General features: G+C 40.8%; 2 protein-coding genes across 5 annotated transcripts in view; one reads left to right on the top strand and one right to left on the bottom strand.

Moving 5' to 3' along the window:
• Positions 1-9595, top strand: part of MED4 (mediator complex subunit 4) — a 45705-nt gene extending 36110 nt beyond the window's left edge. For all 4 annotated transcript variants that reach the window (XM_086329009.1, XM_086329008.1, XM_086329010.1 and 1 more), the window contains 6 exons: positions 607-673; positions 2527-2697; positions 4083-4140; positions 5286-5372; positions 6425-6556; positions 8917-9595. In XM_086329009.1, the coding sequence (XP_086185135.1) occupies positions 620-673; positions 2527-2697; positions 4083-4140; positions 5286-5372; positions 6425-6556; positions 8917-9089 (675 nt within the window). In that variant the 5' untranslated portion in view covers positions 607-619 and the 3' untranslated portion in view covers positions 9090-9595. The remainder of the gene's footprint in view (positions 1-606; positions 674-2526; positions 2698-4082; positions 4141-5285; positions 5373-6424; positions 6557-8916) is intronic.
• A 4768-nt stretch (positions 9596-14363) lies between these two features.
• NUDT15 (nudix hydrolase 15) lies at positions 14364-22744 on the bottom strand. The gene is made up of 3 exons (XM_086329012.1): positions 22582-22744; positions 18995-19191; positions 14364-16764 (listed from the first exon to the last, which is right to left on the bottom strand). Exons 1-3 carry the CDS (start codon positions 22737-22739, stop codon positions 16604-16606), a joined length of 516 nt encoding a protein of 171 aa, XP_086185138.1. The 5' UTR covers positions 22740-22744; the 3' UTR covers positions 14364-16603.
• Positions 22745-24711: the final 1967 nt, after the last annotated feature.

The following is a 24711-nucleotide window of genomic DNA, read 5'->3' as shown; positions in this document are numbered from 1 at the left end:
TTGTCATGGGAAGCAGCTTTTGGCAATATATAAATGAAGAGGCGTGGCTGTCTTCCTAAAATAGCTACTTACCTAAACCACAGATGGGCTGGATTTGTAGACCCCTGATGGAGCAGGAGTTTTTCTTGCATAAACCACCCCTAATTCATCATCTGCGTTTTCTCCTTCAGTTTCTTTAAAGTGAAATGAGCCCTTGGCCACTCATCAGGCAGTCTTAGGGCAGGCTCTTGCTGAGTTTTTATGACTTGACTTCTCTTGGTTCGATACAGTTTTCCTTTGTAACACCTCTGTTGAGTATTTCCCAGCTTAGGTTTTTATGGAAACAGTTCTGCCTGTTCACAGTCATACTTGATTTGTGTTTATCTACTCCATATTGATTTATATAATTATAGTAATAGTAAAACTTGAATAAATGGGGCTGGTAATGAGCACAGCTGAGTCTTGGTGAGAATGCGCTGTGCTGGTGAGAGCTGAAGTCCAGTCAGAGGGCCTGTGGGGCAGGAGCTCTGAGTCTGCTTGCTGTCAGTCCCGCACATCGGCTGGGTGGAGGTCAGATAAGAGAGCCTCTGTTGTGTTTACTTTGCAGACTTTGTTTTTGTTTTATAGAGAACTTATAGAAATGCTGGCAATTTCAAGAAACCAAAAGTTGCTACAGTCTGGAGAGGAGAACCAGGTAAGTGGTTTCTTTTTGAATTAAAAACAAAAAACCTGCGTCATTTCCTCAGTTTCCTGTTTATGTTTACTTTGTGTGAGAACAGGAAGATCAGACTATTAAATTATTAATTGCAGTTTTTAAATGGATTTTTTTGCATCATTTAGGTGAGATGTAATTGAGATATAGTTGACATATAATTATGTGATATTTAATACATTATTTAATATATTTAATGTCTTCTTTATATTTAATTATATATATTTAATGTTTATATATTTGATACAAATATATTTAATACATTAAACTGGATTAGCTTAATACGTATATCATTATGATTTGATATACGTGCACATTGCAAAATTACCATTATAAGTTTAGTTAACATGCGAGATCTTAGTTCCCTGACCAGGGATCCAGCCTGCACCTTCTGCAGTGGAAGTACAGAGTCTTAATCACTGGATTTCCAAGGAAGTCTTTTTTATGATAAGACCATTTAAGAAAATTGCAAGGAAGGTGGAGGTGGCACCTTTTCATGTACCTGTTGGCAATTTGTATGTGTTTGGAAAAATGTCTGTTGCATTCTGCACATTTTTAAGAACTTCATGTTGCTGAGATGTACTCTGCAACTTTCAGATTTCAGTACTGTGTTCTTACTTAAAGTCACCATGCTGTACGTTACAGTTCCAGAATTCACTTGTCTGACAGCTGGAAGTTTGTACCTTTTGACCACCTTCACCCATTTGACTCCCTTCCCTCTGGCAGCCACCAACCTGAGCTCTTTTCTTGTGTGTTGGCTTTTTTACATTCCTCGGGTAACTGAGATCATACAATGTCTTTCTGTCTGACTTTACTTCCTTTAATGTGATGTTCTATAAGGTCCATGCATATTATTCCAAATGCCAGGATTTCCTTTTTGTGGATGAATGATACTCCTTTGTGTGTATGTGCATGTGTATAGATCTACATCACATTTTCTTTTTCCATTCATCCATTCATGGACACTTAGATTACTTCCATGTATTGGCTATTGTGAATAATGCTGCAGTGAACATACGAGTGCAGATATCTTTTTGCAAGTAGTGATTTCATTGCTTTTGGATAAATACCCGGAAACAATTGCTGGATCATATGGTGGTTCTTTTTTTTTTTTTTAAACTTTTTAAGTGTCCTCCACACTTACTGGAATGTTTTCTGCAGTAGTTGCACTAATTTAGATCGCTGCCAACAGTGTACTAAGGGTTCCTCTTTCTCCACATTCTTGCCAACTCTTGTTATCGTTTGTCTTTCTGACGATACCACCTAGCTGGTGCAAGGCAATATCCAGTTGTGATTTTGATTTGCATTTCCCTGATGATTAGTGATATTGGGTGCCTTTGCTTCTGGTTTTGTTCATTTGTGTATCTTTGGAGAAATGTCTGTTCAGTTCCCGGTGTCAGCTAACATACATACATGCTTAGTTGCTCAGTCGTGTCTGACTCTTGCAACCCCATGGACAACCTGCCAGGCTCCTCTGTCCATGGGATTTTCCAGGCAAGATTACTGGAGTGGGTTGCCAGGGCTGTCAACTAAAATCATCTCAAATTTTGCCTTCCCTGAGAAATGAATAAGCCTGCTCATTTTGGCATATTGCTAGTTCTGAAAGATTTCTTTTGTATGAAAGAATAGCATATAATTAGAAAAAGTAGAAAATCTTGATTAATCTTTCTAAAATAATCATAGATACGCTATTTTTATTTCTAATAATGATTAGAAAATAATACTTTGAAGGTGTTAAGATTTTGAGGACTTGCCAGTTCACGTGTGGCTGGTTTCATTGGAAATGTAGTTCTTCAGTATTCTGTTGTCTGTTTTAACCAACTGTTATCTCACAGGTCCTGGAGTTGTTAATTCACAGAGATGGGGAATTTCAGGAACTAATGAAATTGGCACTTAATCAGGGAAAAATCCATCATGAAATGCAAGTTTTAGAAAAAGAAGTAGAAAAGAGAGACAGTGATATTCAGCAACTACAAAAACAGCTAAAGGAAGCAGAACAGATACTGGTAAGCTGATAGAGGCTGGTTCTTAATGTAAAAAGGGCTATTATTTACTCTATTTACAAAAAATAAACCTATTTTCAGAATTTTGAAGTGGCAGAAAACTTGAATCTCCAGTCTAAAATCTAACCAAACTTGTCACTTTCATTAGATGAAAGACCATGTCATTCACTTTTTAATGATTTTCAGATACTCTGCATTTCTTTAGAACCATATTTTCATTATTTAAAGATTTCACGTGATTGAATTCACAGAAGTATGACATTTTACTTTTATCCTGTCCTCATATAAGTGTCATTTATTAATAGTCTAAATCTTCAGTTTTAGAAATTTTGCAATCAGTAAAAATATATACCAATTTTATAAATTGATTAAAATTTACATTAATTTATGTCATCTTCCATCTTAAATGAGGTGGGATTTGGATATGTCGAGGACTCTTAGTTTTTCTTGTTCTACTATTTCAAAGAGACAATTTATTTGTTCAGTTATTTCTCTCAGTGCTGACCTACGTAATTGTTATGTGGTGGTATTGCAGGAAGAGCTGAGTTTGATTCTCATTCGGACCAGACTTTGCAGGCTCTTCTCTAAAGACAGTGAACATGAGGGCTAGAAAAAGAATAAATCTTGTGAGTTAAGACAATGGCAACTGACAGTTTTACTAGTGCCCCCTGGTACACTAGTGTATTAGCTTAATCTTAACAGTTTTATGAGGTCAGTACCATTTTTCTATTTTTACAGATGAAACCATGGTTTTAAATGAATACCTATCTTGCCCAAGAGGGTAAAAGTAGAGACACGGAACTTAAACCTAGATCCCTCTGCCTGCCTGCTTTTACCCGCTGTGTTACGGCTAAGGATGCACACGCTAGGGTCAGCCTCGTTTTACCCTGAGTTTGTCTTTGCCCAGGGGGGAAGGGGAAGAGCTCATTATAACAGTCATTATGCATTGGTAATGTGTAAGTGAGTGACACTCTCAGCCTACAAACTTACCTTGTAAACTAGAAAAAAAAGTGTTTTGGTGTTTTATCCTTGAACCAGATGTAAGGATTGTTTTGGGAGTAGTACCTGGTCTGTTTTCTGCATTCTTATGATAGAAGACATAAAGCAAAAATGGTAGCGAATAATCCAGTTTATGTTTTGTTTCCAACAATTAATTTGTGAATGGAGGCTAATTCATAAATACATAAATATGGTATTTTTCTCATTAATTATAGCTGATGTAAATGATACCCAAGTGGTATTTCAGAATATTATAAATAAATTGTGGGGATTTCCAAGTTTTATATATTGTTTCTATGGGATAAATGATTTTGTGAATTAGGCCAAAAACTGGACTTGGTATAGTTCTGAATAATCTGTATTTCTTTTTAAAATGTTGTTTAAATTAGGCAACAGCTGTTTACCAAGCAAAAGAAAAACTCAAGTCAATAGAAAAAGCAAGGAAAGGTTAGTAATGTGGGGACATTAAATGACTTTCTGAAAGACTTAAGTTTTGGTTTCAAGAAACTGCTGCTGCTAAGTCACTTCAGTTGTGTCCAACTCTGTGCGACCCCATAGACGGCAGCCCACCAGGCTCCCCCATCCCTGGGATTCTCCAGGCAAGAACACTGGAGTGGGTTGCCATTTCCTTCTCCAATGCATGAAAGTGAAAAGTGAAAGTGAAGTCAAAAGCTCAATCGTGTCCGACTCCTAGCGACCCCATGGACTGCAGCCCACCAGGCCCCTCTGTCCATGGGATTTTCCAGGCAAGAGTACTGGAGTGGGGTCCCATTGCCTTCTCCATTCAAGAAACTGATGAGAGTATTAATGGTAGTCATGTCATGCTGTTAAAAAGTTTCCAATGAATTTCTATTGTGAAGTGTCTGCTATGTTACAGCCCTGTGCTGGACATTGTTAGGGAGGTGTCACGTCCTTTTTCAGGTTACAAAATGAGATAAAGAAGTATGGCTATTACTTAAATGTGTAATAAAGACAGTGGGTTTTTTACATTGTTGGGAGAACAGAATATGGGCTGGAAACAATGTGATTTGAGGTGGACCTTGAAAGATGGGATAGAGGATGAGAGAGCATGCAGTGGACAACTCGAATAGGACTAAAGCACCATGAAGTCAGAACTGAGTAAGGCTTTGGGGTGTGCCCATTTGGTGGTGCTGGGAGACGCTCAGCCTGCCTTCTCGTCCTGTCCTGCTTTTCTCTTTAAAAGGCTTCCATTTTGGATCTTTTAGTTTGGATACTAAAAGTCAGAATTGTAATGAAAACCTTGGCTATTTGCTTTTCATGATTTGTAGGTGTGATTTACATCTAAATTCCCTCTTTTCCTATTTTAGATTAACTGCTGTTAATGTTTGATGTGTGTTCTTCGAGATTTTTCTTAGATGTGTAATACATATGTGACAATAATAATAGTAAAACTAGGCCATGCTATACATATTACTACTTACGTGCACTTTTTTTATGAATATAAAAAATGAAGTGTATGTATTAAGTGTAATAAAATTAAGTGTATTAAATGAAGTGTAACTGTGACATATGCACTGACAAACTTGTATGTTAGTAGGCTGAAGTGTTAAAACTCCTCTTGACTCTCTTAGGTGCTATTTCCTCTGAAGAAATAATTAAGTATGCACATAGGATTAGTGCAAGTAATGCTGTGTGCGCCCCACTGACCTGGGTCCCAGGTAAAAATGATTCTCTTTTTACTAGATACATGGTGGTTGTGAAAATTCTTAGGTTAGCTATACATAAAATAGGAGAAAAGATTTAAATATAGAATGTATATATTTTAAAATACAAGGTAATATGTGATGATTCTAAAGCTGTATTTGTATACCTGGAAAACCCTGGCTGGCCAGAAGCCAACTTTTTCGAGGGATTTCCACAAGGGCTCCAGCCTGAGAGACAATCCCACCTCTTAGGGTATAAAGATGAAGCACTGGACACCAGGCAGCAGGTGCACAGGCTGCAGAAAGCTGGAGAAACTAAGGAACAGGAGAGAGAAACTGCAACGTGTATTGACAGCCAGGGACCTCGCGTAGAGCTCCAGCCTTTTGGGAGGATGGGAGTAGTTATTTTTAGTCACTCCTGACAGTGGTGTTTTGCCACAGCTTGAAACATTAAGGGTGGCTGCAGTTTTGGAGGGTAAATAATTTAGAGTTGGTGAGAAAATACCCCAGTATTGGTTCACATCTGGCCAACTTTTCATCAGCCCAGAACTAAACAGTGTGCTTTCATGTTTGGAAATGAACATCATTGGCTTCTGATTCTCTGCCTGAAAGTTATAGGAATTGGTCTTTTTTGCCATACTGTGTGGCATGTGGGCTCTTACTTCCCTGACCAGGGATGGAACCTGAGGCCCCTGCAGTGAAAGCTGAGTCTTAATCAGTGCACTACCAGGGAAGTCCCCAGGAATTAGTCTTTAAATGACATGACAAAAAGGTTATTAGGAAAAGGCTTTAATTTAGAGGAATCAGGATTATAATTTTGTCATTTGGAATGGTTGCTGAAATGACAATTTTCATATAGTGTTATTGTGAAGATCTAAAGATATAAAAATACATGTAATTAAAATTTTAACATGTTCTTAATAGCAATTGATAAGATGACTTTAATATTCCAAAATTTAAAATGTGGCTTGAGTTTTTCAAAGTGAACCAAGGAAAATCAGTATTTCCAAGAAGGTATTTAAGCATATTTCCGTGTGTGATTGAATTAAAAGCGGGCTGTATTTTAGGGGACCCACGGAGACCATACCCAACCGATCTGGAGATGAGAAGTGGATTACTGGGTCAGATGAACAGCCCTTCCACTAATGGAGTGAACGGCCATCTCCCAGGGGACGCACTTGCAGCGGGCAGACTGCCAGGTATGTGTTCATCAGAACAGTACTTCGAGATGAAGGCTTTTTTTCAGAGATGATGATGAAGACAAAGACCTGGCTGTTGAACAAGTTTGAGGGTCTGGACCCATCTTATTTTAGTTGCTGCTTCTGCTGCTAAGTCACTTCAGTCGTGTCCGACTCTGTGCGACCCCATAGACGGCAGCCCAAGAGGCTCCCCCGTCCCTGGGATTCTCCGGGCAAGAACACTGGAGTGGGTTGCCATTGCCTTCTCCAATGCATGAGAGTGAGAAGTGAAAGTGAAGTCGCGCAGTCGTGTCCGACTCTTAGCGACCCCATGGACTGCAGCCTACCAGGCTCCTCCATCCATGGGATTTTCCAGGCAAGAGTACTGGAGTGGGGTGCCATTGCCTTCTCCGATTTTAGTTGCTAGAGTTAGTTAACTACCAGTTTATGCTGCTCTCTGCTTCCTGTCCTTTAAGACCGTTCTAGATGGAGGCTATGAAATTAGAATGTGATGTGAAAGTCACTCAGTCATGTCTGACTCTTTGCGACCCATGGACTAGAGAGTCCATGGAATTCTCCAGGTGAGAATACTGGAGTGGGTAGTCTTTCCCTTCTCCAGGGGATCTTCCCAACTCAGGGATTGAACCCAGGTCTCCCGCATTGCAGGTGGATTCTTTACCAGCTGAGCCACAAGGGAAGCCCCAAGAAATTAGAATAAGGTGATATTGTGCCATTTTCCTCAGGCATTAGGCCTCTCATTAACTTAAGCTCCAGACATGGTTTTTTTTTTTAATGAACCATACTTTATAAACAGAGTAAGAAGTATTCAGTTTAAAGGATACCACATGAACATACTTGTTAAAAACCCCCAAATTAACTAAGTGAATAACAAAGCTTCTAATGGACTTTTTACTAACTAAATAGAGTATGTTTTTTATGAGAGCTCATTCTGAGCTTCAGACCCCCTCTGGTTTCACGTAGAAGTCTACTTGTTTTCATCTGGTAGAACTTTTTAAAAGTTTTCTAAAAGGTGTAAGAAAGGAAAAAATTTTTTGGGCAGTCACTTAATATTTTACATATCTCATGATTTTCCGTGTATTTTTTAAAATACCTATTCTAAATTTATTCAGCTTCACTGGGTCTTTGTCGTGGTTCGTGGGCTGTCTTTAGTTAACGGCAAGCCGGCTTCTCATTGAGGTGGCTTCTCTCGTTGCAGAGCACAGAGCAGCCTCAGTAGTTGGGCTGCACGGGCCCAGCTGCCCCGCTGTGGAATCCCAGTTCCTGGACCGGGGATTGAACCCTCGTTACTGGCATTGGCAGGCAGAGTCCTAGCCACTGGGAAGCCCCACCCTGTATTTTTTACATTGCTAAAAATGTACTCTAGATAATGCTTTTTCAGTGTTTAATGTTTTGTTGTCAGGCTGTCCCTGTGTTACTAAAAATGCTTTTGTGAACATTGTTAACTAAGACAAACTGGGAGTTCACTGTGCCTTAGATTCCCTTAGTATCACCTCATTTTTCTCATTGTGATTGTACCATGTGTCAGTACAGTCCCAGCAGAAGACTGAAACTACACCAGCCCATCCAGCTGGGATGCCGCTGACATCCTGCACATCAACCAGGCACCACAGGAGGGAGTGCAGGCCTAGTAGGGGAAGAAGCCTTTTCCTCTTGTGGGCTTCCCTCCTAGCTTAGTCAGTAGAGTCTGCCTGCAATGCAGGAGACCTGGGTTTGATCCCTGGGTTGGGAAGTGCTCTGGAGAAGGAAGTGGCAACCCGCTCCAGTATTCTTGCCTGGAGAATCCCATGGACGGAGGAGCATGGTAGCCTACAGTCCATGGGGTCTCAAGAGTTGGGCACACGACTTGGTGACACCACCACCACCACCACCTGTGGAGTCCCTGCAGCGCCCTCTACGGGCAGAGCCGAACACTGTAGCTGCTGGCGGAGAACCGTGTTTAGGGTTCAGGGAGAAGAGTGGAGGCTTAGAGACAGCCTAAACTGCAATACTTAGTATAGTACACATTAGCTATTTATAATGTGTATATAGAGAGAATGTATAGAAAGTACTATACATGACCTATTACACATTGTTAATATACGTGCATTATATATATATATAGAGGAGACATTTGATTTGAAATTGTGACTGTCTTGAATAGTGACTGTAGGAAAGTATGATTTAAAAAAATAAATCATAGATTCTAGTTACTTTTTAAAACATCACATTTTTCCTTGATAAGTTTGATCATTAATTTGGCCAAATGTATATTTTGATTTCTAACCTTTAAAAAAATTTTCAAAGTATTTGCATGAAGGAAAGAAGAAGAAGTGAATGAATCGTTAGTAGAAATGTTCTCATGTGTGCGTCTTTTTGTCCAGATGTCCTTGCTCCACAGTATCCATGGCAGTCAAATGACATGGCGATGAACATGTTACCACCAAACCACAGTCATGACTTTCTGTTGGAACCTCCAGGGCATAACAAAGAAAACGAGGATGATGTAGAGGTTATGTCAACGGACTCCTCAAGCAGCAGCAGTGACTCTGATTAGAGACCGTAAGACAAAGAGCATACAGAATTGAATACTATAGAAATCTGTTTCTTAAATGGCAAAAGTGGAAAGCTAGCCAGGTGATGTTGGCTGTAGTAGAATTGTTCTGCCCATTAAAAATCATAGTGGACTTTCTTTTTAAGCCAAAAATTATGGTTTCAGTTCTAAACCACTAGGTTAATACTTAAGAATCACACTGTACTGTTGGGGTAAAGCTTTTTCAGTTCAATGCTGTCTTACCTTGTTCTGTTCCAGTTGTGTTGGACTTGTGCACAGTACTGGAAGGAAGATTTGAGGGAAATGACCCATGTACATATCACTAACAGGGCTGGAATTATTTAGAAAAGCATAAGCAAGAGCAGCAGATCACTGTATTATATAACAGAAACCTTCATTTGAAAGTAAAGGCTATTTAACTTTCTGTCACAGGAAGAGGAGAAATCATCTCAATTTATACTGTTTGTAATTATTGTATTTTTTTGTAAATAAACTTATTTTTGTTTGTATTCTTGTATGTTTTAAAAAACTTTTAAATGTACTTTCAGTGTAGGTAAGATATTTCTGTAAATCCAGTTGCATTTTGTACATACTTTAGAATCTGGAAGATGAACAAATATGATGCAGTATCATATATGTTCATATATGATATCAAATATGATGATGTACCCATCTGAACTGGTAATCCCAACTTTGGTAGGTTTCTCAAAGGCATAGACTGCCGTTCTTAGAAGAAACAAAATGAAGTAGGTTTTTTTTCTGACAACTTACCATAGAAATGTCATAACAAACATAAATTATAAGAAGTGTTTTAGAATGGAAAACACTCTCAGGCTTCACCTTCCCTCTTACTGCAGCTCCTAGAATCACTTTTTTTTCTGGTGGTTAACTACATTTTGATTTTTCAGTTTTAGACAGTACTGCATCGTTTACTCTTTTTCCTGGTATAGACTCTTATCTTTTAAAAAAAAAAGGGCACACTATATATATTTTGTTTACAAAAAAAACAGCAGCCCATATTACGGATGTTAGATTTGTGCAGAGGACAATAACTAGTTACACTTTATCTCGAAAGTGGTATTTCTCAAGTGTGGCCACAAGCCAAGCGTATGAAAATCACTCGGGTGCTGTTAGAAGGCAGACTGAGGAATCTGCTTCTTAACCTGCTGAAGCGGCATCTGTGTGAAGCCTTCACATCCAAATCTAAGTACTGGAGCCCTAAAGCCCTTAAGGTCCCTGCCATTCACAACCCAAGAATCTTAGCACCTCTTCCCCTGAGGGGTTTTCACTTATAAACCAACACAAACAACACAACAAAAAATAAACCAAAATGGAAAAATAGGACTCAAGGAATACCTAGATTCTTTTGAGTGTTGGTGGACCAGTGGATTGGAAAATGGAGTTCCATGTGTACCTCAAATGAAACTGCTGTGTACATGCTCATTTGGTGTTTATCTGTACAGCTCTACAACCTCTCACCCAAAACCCTTATCTCAGAACTTGGATTTTTTAAAAAATTCTAGAAAGTTAGCAGGACTTAAATATTGAATATTATAGAATAAACCCCCAGCAAGAACTGAAGAGGCATCTTATAAATTATGCATATTAAACCTTCATTTTAGGCACATTACACATACACACACGTTATTTAGCAATTTCCCCAACACAGGATTATTCCTGTTAAACTGATGATTGGTCTCCCGCCTGGTTTTGGACTTTGTACAGGTCTTTAACCTTCAGGACATCTCTATTTCAGACTTTAGCTCCTCTCTCTACAGCTCTAGAAACAGCTGTCCTTTATGTTCCTCAGACGTTTGGAGGGTCGGTGTAGGAGGACTTGCCTGGGATAGAGGACACATCGGGGCTTGACTGAACAAACACATGAAGAGCTATTTCAGACTTGCCAGCATCCTGGCAGAGTAAAGTACAGACATTTCATTTTAGGAGAATATTGCTAGTCAGTGTATTAGTTTTTTCTATTAAAGGCAATTCTCAACCATTTAAGAATTAACTGCTTACTCAACAGCTCTAAATCTTATTCTGGCCATTCGCTCTTTTAGAGAAATATTTAGAGTGATTACTGGATGCCACTGTACATGTCAGATGCTGAGAAAGTGCAATCCCCCTCTAAATAGAAAAGTTACCTTTTTACTTTTTGCTATAAATAAAGAGCCCAGATTGGTTTTTCTCTTTCCATTGAAGTAAACCGTCATGTCTAGTTTGGTGAATTTAAAACAAATGGAAAACCTCACAAGCTCCTAATGAATTTGTCTACTAAAATTTTTAAAAAGTAGATAACGGAAGAAACTTGTAGTTTATGTTAAGTTTCTGAAACTATAACCTGTTTATATAGTACTAGCTAGCATAAAGACATACCTCAATGAATTCCCAATCAACATACTTGGGATTAAGTTATTGAGTTTCATCCACAAGGCTTGCCTGGGTTCTTCTTATTAAGCCTCCCATATCTGCCATTCAAGGAGGAGGCTTCGTAAAGAATCTGCCTGCAATGTGGGAGACCCAGGTTTGAAACCTGGGTTGGGAAGATCCCCTGAAGAAGGGCATGGCAACCCACTCTAGTATTCCTGCCTGGAGAATTCACGGACAGAGGAGCCTGGTGGGCTGTAGTCTATGCAGTGGCAAAGAGTCAGACACAACTGAGCAACTAACACTTTCACTTCACTTTCAGGGACAGAAAGGGGTTAAGGCGGTTAAAGAGAGTAAAACTAATGAGCAGGCAAGAGAAGGATGTGAATAATCAAATAGGAGTAGGAAGAACTGAAATTCATTAGTTCAAGGAACATAGACTAATTTTACTTGAGCTCACTCTAAAACAAGTTTGTCAGAACAGAAAATGAGATTTGTAAATGGTAAACTCTACAATGTGCACATACAATTTAGAAAAAGCAAGCAATTAAAAACTTTAAAAATGATCCTCATTCATTGGAAAAATTCTTTTGTAGCATGTATTACAACAGTACTTGAGTCTTCTGACAGGGCAAAATTCAAATATAACAAGCTCTAGGAGAAGCAAGGGATTTTATAGAAATGGGTTCATGATGAAAAAAGATGAGTTTATGGTCTAATTCAGCAGTTCTCCAACTTTGGTTTTGAATCTTATTACACTCTGAAAAATTACTGAGGACCTAAAGATTAAAAGAAAATCTTTTTCTAACTGATAAACAAACTTAATAAGGTGCATATGTGCGTGCTCAGGCATGTCCAACTCCTTGTGACCCCATGGACTGCAGCCTGCCAGGCTCCGTCCATGGGGTTTCCCAGGCAAGAATACTGCAGTGGGTTGTCATTAAACAAAAAATATTAGAACTGATAAATGAATTTAGCAAGGTAGCAGGATACAAGATGAATTACATAAATCTATTATATTTCTTTACACTAAAAACAGTATCAGAAAGTGAAAAATAATCCCTTTTAAAATCACATTAAAAAAAAACCAAAACACACACTTAGGAAAAAACCTGAGCTAGGAGGAGAAAGACTTATATGCTGACAACTATAAAACATTGATAAAGGAAATTGATGATTTTTTAAAAAATGTAAAGCTATCCCATGCTCCCAGACTGGAAGAATATTATTAATGTGGCCATATTATCCAAAGCAAATTACATATTTAATGCAATCTCTATCAAATTACCCAAACATTTTTCACAGAACCAGAAAAAAATGATCCTAAAATGTATATGGAGCCACAGAAAACCCAGAATTGCCAAAGCAATTCTAAGGAAAAAGAGCAAAGCTGGAGGTATAACCCTCCCAGACTTCTGACAACACTAGGGTATCAAAACAGCGTGATACTAGTAACGAAAACAGACATCCGGATCAATGGAACAGAAGAGAGAGCCCAGAAATAAACCCACACCAGTTAATCTTTGACAAAAGAGAGAAAAAAATGGAGAGAAGACAGTCTCTTCAGCAAGTGGTGTTGGAAAAGTTTGAAAGTTGCATCAAAATCAGTGAAGTTAGAACACTCCCTTTTATTTTTTTTCTCCCTTTTACTATACACAAAAATAAACTCAAAATGGCTTAAAGACTTCAATAAGACATGACATTATAAAACTTCTAGAAAAGAACACAGGCAAAACTCTGACATAAAATTGTACCAATGTTTTCTTAGGTCAGTTTCCCAAGGCCAAAGAAATAAAAGCAAAAATAAACAAATGGGACTTAGTCAAACTTGTAAGCTTTTGCACAGCAAGGGAAACCATAAACAAAACAAAATGACAACCTACAGAATGGGAGAGAATATCTGCAAATTATGCAACCGACATGCAGCTCAACATCAAAAAAAAACCCAAAATCATAAAAGTGAGAAGACCTAAACATCATTTCTCCAAAGACATACAGGTGGCCAAGAGCCATAAGAAAAGATGCTCAATATCACAAATCAAAACTATGATGAGGTACTACTTCATACCAGTCAGAACGGTCATCATTGAAAAGTCTACAAGTAAATGCTGAGGAGGGTGGGGAAGACAATGGAACCCTACTACACTGTTGGTGGGAATGTACACTGTGCGGCCACTGAAGAGGTCAGGAAGGAGGTTCCCTAAAAAAACTAAGATGCCATACAATCCAGAAATCCCCCTTCTGGGCAGATACTCGGAAAAGATGAAGACGAATTTGAAAAAATTAACACACCCAACGTTCACAGCAGCACTATTTACAATAGCTGAGACGTGAAAACGACCTAAGCGTCCATCAACAGATGAATGGATAAAGAATGGCACATATACACAATGGAGTATTACTCAGCCACAAAAACAATGAAATAACGCCACCTGCAGCAACACGGGTGGACCCAGACACAGGCAGGCAGGCAGAGAAAGACAAATATCATGACATCACTAATACACGGACTCTAAAAAAATGATACAAAGGAACTTATTTACAAAACAGACTCACAGATGCAGGGAAAAGGCATGATTACCAGAAGGGAAAGGAGATGGGGAGGGACAAATTAGGAGTTTGGGATTAACAAATACACACTTTATGTGTATAAAACAGATAAACAATAAGGACATACTGTATAATACATGGAACTATATTTATCTTACAACAGTCTGTAATGGAAAAGAATCTGAAAATGTGTGTGCATTAATACCTATCTAAATCACTCTGGTACATACCTGAAACTAACACTACGTTGTAAACAACTATACTTCATAAAAAAAAAAAAACCAAACAAAAAACTGAGGCCCCAAAGAGTTTTTGTAGGATGTTATCTAGTAATAGTATCATACTAGCAACTAAAACTGATAAATTCTAAGAATTCTTTTATTTATTTACAAATAACAAAAACCCATAACACAAAACTTGTATGTTAACATAATTTTTATAAAAAATATAGATGTTTTTCTTAAAAAAAAAAAAGTGAGATGCATGGCATTGTTTTACATTTTTTTGTCCATTTCTTCCACATCTAGCTTACTAGGAGAGAGCTAGATTTTCTTCTCTGCTTTGCAGTCACTCTACTAGAGTAACCTATAACACGCAGTTTCTGGAAAACTCCTCTGTGGATGTGACAAAAGCGACTCTGACCCCGAGGACCTTTGAAAGGGCCTTGAGGACTTCTCCGGACCATACTGAGAACTGCCGCCCTAGTCTAATTACATTTCACATACAAGGAAGTTGAATCTCGAGAGAGATCAACTGAGATCCAAAATGGTAAGGCCTGTTAACAATGGGATACAGATCCTGGATGGTTTAACTCGCTTCCCTAGGTTTACATTCCCAATCAGAAATACAGCCTAACGACCTGTCCTGTCTGCTCTAGTGGTAGGAACTGTCAAAATATATTAACAACAACAGAACAGGAAAGGAAAACCAACAAGTGTGATAAATTCTGTGGTAGCACTTGAATTAGGATCTCTACTAGAACTGAAACACTAAGACGAATTCCACTGCACTCTCCTCCACACACACTGGTAGTGACACATCAATACCAGAGCAATACAGAAAGCGGAATTACCACTTATAACATCACCAATTGTCACGTGTTCTGAATCTGAAGCACAGTTCATGACACAATCTCTGAAAATTCTTCACAAGTACTGAATGAAAAGGTGTTGGGTATATTAAGAGACTACAAATAAACTGTCCATCACGTGGGACTTCTCAGGTAAAATGGAGTTGTTCTGAAATGTAGATATTTTTTATTCTTTAACAGGACCTTATTTTGCCTTTTATGTATTGGGTTGGCCCAAAAGCTCTTTTGATTTTTAAGCAAAAATAAAAACCACATTTTTCACTTTCACCAAGAACTGAACTGAACAATGTATTCACCGTTTTGTTCCACTACCTTCTGCCATTTTTCAGGCAACTTCATAATTCCATCTTCCCAAAACTTTTTATCTTTTTGAGCAAAGAACTGTTCCAGGTGCCTTTTGCAGTCTTCCAGGGAACTGAAATTTTTTCCATTGAGAGAATTTTGTAAAGACCGAAATAAATGGTAATCTGAAGGTGCAATGTCTGGGGAATATGGTGGAGGAATCAGAACTTCCCAGCCAAGCTGTAACAATTTTTGTCTGGTCATCAAAGAAACATGTGGTCTTGCATTATCCTGATGAAAGATTATGCACTTTCTGTCGGCTGATTCTGGACGCTTTTCATTGAGTGCTGCTTTCAGCTGGTCCAACTGGGAGCAGTACTTCTTGGAATTGATGGATTGGTTTTCTGGAAGGAGCTCATAATAAAGGACTCCCATCCAATCCCACCATATACACAACATCACCCTCTTTGGATGAAGACCGGCCTTTGGCATGGCTGGCGGTGGTTCATTTCGCTTGTCCCATGATCTCTTCCGTTCCACATTATTGAACAGTATCCATTTCTCATTGCCTGTCACAATTTGTTTTAAAAACGGAACACTTTCATTACGTTTCAGTAGAGAATCACAAGTGGAAATACGATCAAGAAGGTTTTTCTGGCTTAACTTAAGTGGAACCCAAACATCAAAGCGATTAACATAACCAAGCTGGTGCAAATGGTTTTCAACGCTCGATTTGGATATTTTGAGTATGTCGGCTATCTCTCGTGTGGTATAATGTTGATTGCTCTCAATTAATGTCTCAATTTGATTGCTATCCACTTCAACTGGTCTACCTGACCGTGGAGCATCATACAGAGAGAAATCTCCAGCACGAAACTTTGCAAACCACTTTTGACATGTTCGCTCAGTCACAGCACCTTCTCCATACTCTGCACAAATCTTTTTTTTTGTATCCGTTGCATTTTTACCTTTCTTGAAATAATCAAGCATAATATGCCGAAATTGTTGCCTTTTTTCTTCCATCTTCAATATTAAAATGGCTACCCCCCAAATTCACCAATTTTGATAAGTTTCTTTTAAAAAATGCACATTGCTGTGACAGGTGTCATAATACAATCTCACAAAATTGTTTTAAATGAAGTTAGAGACAACCAAGCAAGACTATAGGCATCGTACAAAAAAAATCTAACTGAACTTTTTGGCCAACCCATTAAAAAAAAAAAACAACTCAGTGAATCTCCTTGTTCACCTCTAGGTGACTTCCTTTATATCCTACCAGATGATCCAAATCTTCTTTAAAAGGATCGTAGCCTTGTTCTTTTAAACAACGTAGTCCCCAGAAAAGCTGGTCCAGGGGAGGAAATTCTTCCCAAGGAACCCACTCCCAACCTAGAAAAGAAAGACATTAAAGCAATTTCTTCAGTTGAAACAAAGCATATTCATTTTGGCTAGTTAACCTGTACTAAGAAAAATTAAAAAGTGATTTGCTACTAATAAAATGAAGCGCAAGAGTGATGCTACACATTATCTTGGCTATACAAACATGATTTTCAGTGGCTCAGCAGTAAAGAATCTGCCTGTGATGCGGGTATGTGGCAGGAGCTGTGGGTCAGGAAGATTCCCTGGAGGGCATGGCAACCCACTCCAGTATTCTTGCCTGGATAATCTCATGGACAGAGGAGCCTGGTGGGCTACAGTCCATGGGGTTGCAAAGAGACATGACTGAGTGTGTACAGATGCTCACGACAGGTGAATGTTTAAATATTATGATATTAACAACAAAAATACAATGATTATTAAGAATTCTATGTTCTAAATTAGTTTATGATTACATGTATATATCTATGTGTAATTACTGTTTCTTTCATTAAGCATTTCTCTGCCTATAAAATACAGATATGTAGTTTCACTCTGGGAAGGAAGGGGACAAAGAATCCATGAACCTGGAACAAGCTCTGGAAGGGCTGCTCAGTACCTGTGACCACACAGTATGGGGGTGGGGGCGAGGAGAGGTGGGGGACGAAGAGGGGAGGCACACACTAACCACGTGTTGCAAGATGCTCAGTTAGCTGCGCCTCCTAGAGAAGGAAGCATCTGGGTAATCCCTCTAATTATACTCTGACGGCCGGAGGAAAGATGCAGTGACTAGAGGACTGAAGTAGGCTGTTCAGATCCAGGGCCCGATGAACACGGGGCAGAGCGCATGCCTGTATTATAAATAAAGACCCCGAGCCACTGTACCTTGGCCAGGTATCAGCTCCCCTAGTGAATTTGGTACAATCCTGCCTTCCCATTCTTAAGGTGTGAATCATTTTTTTTGTACCCTAGTCCAGCTGAAGGCCTTTGGATCCTTCTTGTGTTTTTCTTCATGTGATATCATTAAATAAGAAATATGTATTTGGTCTTCATCTCTGTTTCCTGGCAGGATTCCTGAAACCTTTGTATTAATAATTTCCTGAGTGACAGGGATCAGAGGAGCATCTTTTTGTTTTCCATAATAAGCCCCTTTCAACCAAGGCTGAGTTAATGTTAATGAGATGGCTGGTGGCTCCCACACAGTTTCGGGAAGTGGGTGCTGACTAGAAAGACAGAGGCATCATCACAGGGTTGGAACTTTCAGCCCACCGCTGACCCCCACACTCCACCTTAGGGAGGGGGACAGGGGCTGGAGGTTTGAGTTAATCAATGGGCAATGGTTTACTCAATCACAATAATAATAATCCCATAATGTAATGATCCTTCATAAAAACTCCACACAACTGGGTTCAGAAAGCTTCAGAGTTGAACACGTCAAGCTGCTGGGAGGGTGGTGCATCCATGCCCCCGCCCCCACACCTTGCCGTGTTGTTTAAACCCTGACTCTTTTGCGACCCCATGGGCTGTAGCCCATCAGGCTTCTCTGTCCATGGGATTATCCAGGCAAGAATATTGGAGTGGGTTGCCATTTCCCCTCCAGGGGATCTTCCTGACCCACAGATCGAACCCCCATCTCCCGCACTGGCAGGTGGATTCTTTACCTTTGAGCCAGCAGGGAAGCCCCAGGGACAAAGTGTAGTACACAGTAAATAAAAGGATATCAATTACTGTCATTAAAGCTTTCAGAGCACTCAATTCAACACAGAAGGCAACAGATTAGGTGTTTTGCAAGTTAATCATTTTCTATAAAAGAAAGTTACTATCTCTCTTGCACAGGTGAGAAAACTGAGGAAGGCACATTAAATGTTTTGCTTAAAAAAGTCAGTTTGAAACAAAATTAAACACTAGCAATAAAACTAACACTGAGTACTTACTGTGTTCATTAGGACCGGCCCACTGTAGGTAATAACTCATTTCATCCTTACAACAACCCATCTGAGGTAGCTACTATTATAACAAATGAGAAAAGAGGCCCAGAGACCTAAAGAACTTGGCTGGAGGTCACAAATCTCTAAGCGGAAGAACCAAGCAGTCTGGCTCTAGACCCATTCTCTTTCCTGTTCTATCCTTATGTCTTCAGAACTTAAGTAGATTTAAGCTCTAATTAAAGTATAATTACATTCTAACTCTCTTCATATGGTGACATAATCTTCCTTCAGACATGCTCTCGTAGAAAACACACTATTGTATGTAATTCTCTTACTTTCATTCTTTTCAGGCTCTACATTCTTTGGTTCTGAATCATGAGTCAGGTCCACCTCTCCTTTCATTAAAATAGTGACATAATGGTAATTCTCTTTCTCAATGAAAGAATTCACAACCGAGGCAAAGCGAACATTTTTCAGGTGAAGAGCTGCTTCTTCCCAGGTTTCCCTTTGAGCACATTCTTCCCAGGTTTCACTGGAAAACAGAAACACACCACCATATTCGATTCTATTTATTCATTTTTTTTTTAGCCATGAAATTTCTGGCTAGAAATTTCCAGTGTAACCCAAAAGAGCTGTAATTGATCCATGCTTTAAAACAATAAATCAACAACCCTTAGATACTGTTTATCCTGTATCTAGTTATCTGAAGACCAAAAGGACTTCATATTGAACAACAAAAAACGAACATTTAGCCAATCCAGCACTAGTTTGCTTGCCCGGAAGCAGCATGCAACCAGGTGGTCTGATGTATCAGTTAAGAGCGCAGGCCTCATAGTTAACTAGACCTAGGTTTGAGTTCAAAGTCCATTCCTTTCCACTTTGGATAAGTAAAAACATAATGCTACTTTCTCACAGGCTTGTTGTAAGTGTATCAAGAAGTAAGTAAAGTCTTTTCCAGTAGGTTCAGAATTTCAGTTTATGCCTCAAAATTGAGAACAAAAGGCATTCATAAAATATTAAAATACACTTAGGTGATTAGTTCACCTTCAATATGATCCATAATAACTAGATATTGACAAGAACTGATACTCTAAAAGTTACCAAAACCTGCATATAAATTAAAACATTTCACTGTACAGTTATCATACATGAAACAAGATTAAAAATATACAGTATCCCCCTTTAGAAATGGTTCCAAATGGAATTTTATAGTCAGATAAAGTATGTGAGTATCAAGTGAAAACAAGTATGAAAAGAAATCTGTGTGGTTCAGTGACTTTTAGATTAAATTTCCTTATATTTATGAAGCACTTTAGTATGTGAGATATTCAGCAAAAAAGAATACTGTTTCTCTATTTTTTCTACCTTGACTATTTCTCTAATTATCTAATCTACCCTCACTCTATCCATTAGACAGATCTTTGTGGAAGGAGGAAAGTTGTGAGTTTTCAGGCTGTAGGAATGTTCCCTTTCTTCCTGATGGGGGGCCAACTCTGCCCCCAAACCAAGAGGCGCTCCAAGAGAAATAAATGGTCAGGGAGACGGGTGACCACTGACTCTCAAGGAGGCACCGGTGCGTTACCCCCACTTAAAGGGCTGAGCTGTGGAAGCATACAGGGCTGCCCGGTGCCTCAGAGCAGAGGACCAGCAGGGAACGAGCTGTGGAAGTCTGAAGCGCGTCCCGAGGTGTCAGGGATGCACGTGAACACAGCAGCTCATCCCCACTTTAGGCATTTGGACGGTAGGGGACTGGCAAAAGCAGCCCACGATGGCTGAGCAGAGAAAATAAGCGGCGGTGAGAGCATCGTGTTTTCTCCGGGCCAAGCAGATGCTGTGAGACTACCGGGGAACCCGGCAGAAAGAAAATGTAGCGCGGTGTGCTAGCTAGCACCAGGAGCTGGCGGCCAGCATCACAAGAAGTTTTTGGTCACCTGTGTTAGGGAACTGTGCAGTGCAGAAATCCTTGTAGGATTGGAGGACTTCCAACCAGCCACCAAACACACCCTCAGAAAGAGCGCACACGTGAATACTGCACCCAGAGGGCACCTGGAGCGCAGCAGCACCACCCAGGGAACGCTCTGCGCCCTCCCCTCCGACCTCGGCACTCTCGGGATAAAGAAATCAGAAACACTGAGAAGAGGAGGTGGCAGAGAGAGAGAGCAAAACATGGGCCCGCACCTCCTCTCCCCACCACAAAGGAAACACAAACGCCTGGAAGAGGACCAGAATACCAAAATACTACTTTTATTTTTCTTAATTTTTACGATGTTGTGTTGGTTTCTGCCACACAACAATGCCATCAGCCATAATTGTACATCCCCCCTCCCTCCATCCCGTTGATGGTGGGACAGGCTGAGACCTGGGACCCTTATGTCTCCTCTCCTCTATCCGGCAGAACAAAAAGAAACAATGAGGGACCCAAAATAAGTAGACCAGAGCACAGCTGCCACGCACAGCTGGCACAAATTATGAACAAGATTCAAAAACCCAACTGCCACTTGTGAGCTGCCAGGAGCAAAAGCAGGGTACCTCACATGATTTCTGCACTCAGCACCATCAAGGGGTGTGCTTGTCTGTGCAATTTGATTTTTAATCTAGTAATTTTATTATTTATTAAGCGATAGCTTGCTGCTGCTGCTAAGTCGCTTCAGTTGTGTCCGACTCTGTGCGACCCTATGGACTGTAGCCCGCCAGGCTCCCTCTGTCCATGGGATTCTCCAGGCATGAATACTGGAGTGGGTTGCCATTTCCTCCTTAATGAGATCTTCCCGACCTGCTTCTGTTACATCTCCTGCATTGGCAGGCGGATTCTTTACCACTGCGGCACCTGGGAAGCCCCTTGAACGTTTCTGATGCTGTTTATCTGCTGCAGAGGTCATCCTTATTCTCACTATGAGATAGGATGGGACCCTTTCCGGGATGCTCGCACCTGGACAAAGTTAGAGACTAAAAACAACGCATGCACAGTTGGGGCAATTAAAGACAAACTACAAAAAAAGCCACAAACCTACAGCCATTTGTGAGTTGCTCAGAGCGAAGCAGGGTTACCAGGCATGATTTCCGCACACAGAACCACCAAAGGAGCAGGCGGATCACTTAAGCCGCACCTTCTGCGCAACCCGCAGATCCATACCTACGCCCCACTCCATTTAAGAAACCAGCTCACCACCACCTCCCGCTCCAGGAGAGCGAGCAAGGGCACCTGTTTCTTGTTCTCGCTCCCTCCCTTCGGCTACAGCACGAGCCCCGACAAACCTCTGCCTAAATTCCTCCTCTGGCATCTTACCAATTTCTATCGATTAAAGAGTCCAAGAGCCTGGGTGAACCCACCTTCTAGGTCACTCTCAGCCTTTCTTCATTCACCCTTGTGTACAACTAAACTTTCTCTGTCGGTCTGACACCTCAATTCACAGAAAGTCAAAGCAGAGAGGGAGACCTTAGGGAGTACTTCGGAGGATTTCCCCGTTTTAACGAGGGAGGTAGAGGCCCAGGGTTTCCGTTAACCATTCGCTTGGCTGGAGCGCTACGAAGACGTACGGGAGCAGGAAAATATTATACTGCCTGCGTTTAAATAGCCAGCAAACCGTGCAAACATTTGAAGGGACAACTACACTACTCGAGGCCTGTAAATACGCACTTCCGGCCTTTCAAGCGCAAGCAGCAGGAAAAAGACAACTCACAGCGCCCAGCCGCGTCAGGGCTCGAGAGGAGCTGACCCCTCGAGGGCAGCTCGCACGCGGACGTGGCGACTCCTGCTCCCGCCTCGCCCAGAACAGCGCCCCCTGCCGGCCTCAGGCGAGAAAGACAAACGCGCGAGAAACGACGCAGCGTCAGCGCGCACTCACGCACGGATGCGCGCAGGCGGCGACGTCGTCCTCTGCGCGCCCGTTCCGTTTTCCCAGTCAGCCAGGCGGCTGCTTACCCGAACTCCAAGTGGCCCCCGGGAAGCTGGAAACTGCCGGCTCCGAACGACCCTTTCCTCTTCCCCAGGAGGACGCAGCGAGGATGCCTGCCGCTGGTCACCACGACGCCCACTCCGACCCCCGGGCGCCGCCCCCGCGGCTCCACGCTGGCCGTCATCGCGCGAGAGGACCAGGCCGGCCGCGACGGGAAGTGACGTTCGGCTCACCCCGCCCCCGCAGCCGCTGCCAATCAGCCTGAGCAGGTGAGGGCCTGCAAACCTGGCCTTGGTGGTCTGAGTCTCTACGTCTCTGCTTCACTTACGGCTGTCAAATTGTGATGTTTGTTTCCTCCCAGGGAACTGCGCGGCCGGAGTTTTTCGTTTAAACGAGTGCCGTTTACTGTGGATGTTTCAACGTTCATTATTTATGTATTCAGATTCCTCCACGCGCTTACCAGCCACCTACTTTTTTATAAACCTCTGTGCCTTTGCACATCCTTTTTTAATTTTTTGTAAAATGAGGTTCACTACAGTTAACTCATGGTATGTTCAATCGCTCAGTCGTGTTCGACTCTGCGACCCCTGGACTGTAGCCCTGTTCAAGGGAAGAATACTGGAGTGGGTTGGCATGCCCTCCTCCACGGGATCTTCCCAACCCAGAGGTCGAACCCAGTCTCCCACACTGCAGACGGATTCTTTTACTGTCTGAGCCATCACGGAAGCCCACACTCATGCTACGGTATCTCTAATCAGTGTAGTATCCGAGCAAGGACAAATAGTACAGAAACACCGTGATACAAGAGTATTAACAAATCATGGGAAGAAAATTAAGGACTAATTAATCAGTTACGCTGGGACAAATTAGTTTTCTATTTATCTTTCCAGTTTGCATGGCATGCACCAACAAAAAAATCCCAGCTGAATCAGAGTTGTTTGGTTTCTGGTTGGGGAGGATCTTTTTCTTAAATTTAATTTAAATTGTTTTACTTCTAAAGTAATGTGCACATAATTTTAACAGGTGGTGCAAACAGTGGAAGAATAACCTCATTTTCTACTCCTGCTTCCATTCACTTTCAATTCTGAGCTGTTCTTTCTGACACTTGCTTACATATTTTTGAGTCGTATGTTTACACTGCATGTTATGGTAAATGAACTGATTAAACATTTTTAAAGTATCTCTTCTTCCACCCAGAAACTCAGCAGCCTTCAGTATGTTTTGTCCATAAAGATACTCCATGATATTTTCCCAAATAAAAATTGGCAACATATGAAAAGGAGACTATTGATATATCACGGCTAAATGGGGTTATTTCCAGAAATACAAGTCAGGCTTAATATTTGAAAACTCAATGTAATTCACCATTCTAAAAAAGGGAAAAAGGAAACAAATATAGTCATCTTAATAGATGCAGGGAAATATCTGATAAAGTTCAGTACTCATTCAAGATTTAAGAAACAAGCAAACGGGAACCATTAAAAGAGTGCCACTTACTGAACTATATGCTTAAAAATGGTTAAGATGATAACTTTTATATGAGTTTTTTTTTTTTAATATTTATTTATTTGGTTGTGACAGCATGCAGGATCTTTTAGTTGTGGCAGGTGGGATCTAGTTTCCTGACGAGGGGTTAAGCCCGGGTGCCCTGTGTTGGGATCCTTAGTCTTACCCATTGGACCACTAGGGAAGCCCCAGACAAGATATTAAAAAACAATAATAATAAATGCTGGTAGAACAATGTGACATACAAATGTTAAAAGAAAGAGCCTTGATCTATATCTGGCACCATATCTAACAAGTCATACCAGGGCTTCCCTGGTAGCTCATCTGGTAAAGAATCCCCCTGCAATGCAGGAGACCCTGGTTGGATTCCTGGATCAGGAAGTTCCCCCCGGAGAAGGGAAAGGCTACCCACTCCTGTATACTTGGGTTTCCCTGGTAGCTCATTCTGTAAAGAATCCGCCGCAATGCAGGAGACCTGGGTTTGATCCCTGGGTCAGGAAGATCCCCTGGAGGAGGCCATGGCCACCCACTCCAGTATTCTTGCCTGGAGAATCCCATCAACAGAGGAGCCTGGCGGGCTGCAGTTCATGGGGTCGTAAAGAGTTGGACACTACTGAGCGACTAAGCACACATAACAAAATGGATTAGAT

Source organism: Bos grunniens, chromosome 12 (genome assembly GCF_055505025.1).
Source record: "Bos grunniens cultivar Pamir isolate PY7600 chromosome 12, Bosgru_T2T1.0, whole genome shotgun sequence".
Taxonomy (NCBI): Eukaryota; Metazoa; Chordata; class Mammalia; order Artiodactyla; family Bovidae; genus Bos; species Bos grunniens.
This window is presented reverse-complemented; position numbering and strand designations above follow the sequence as displayed.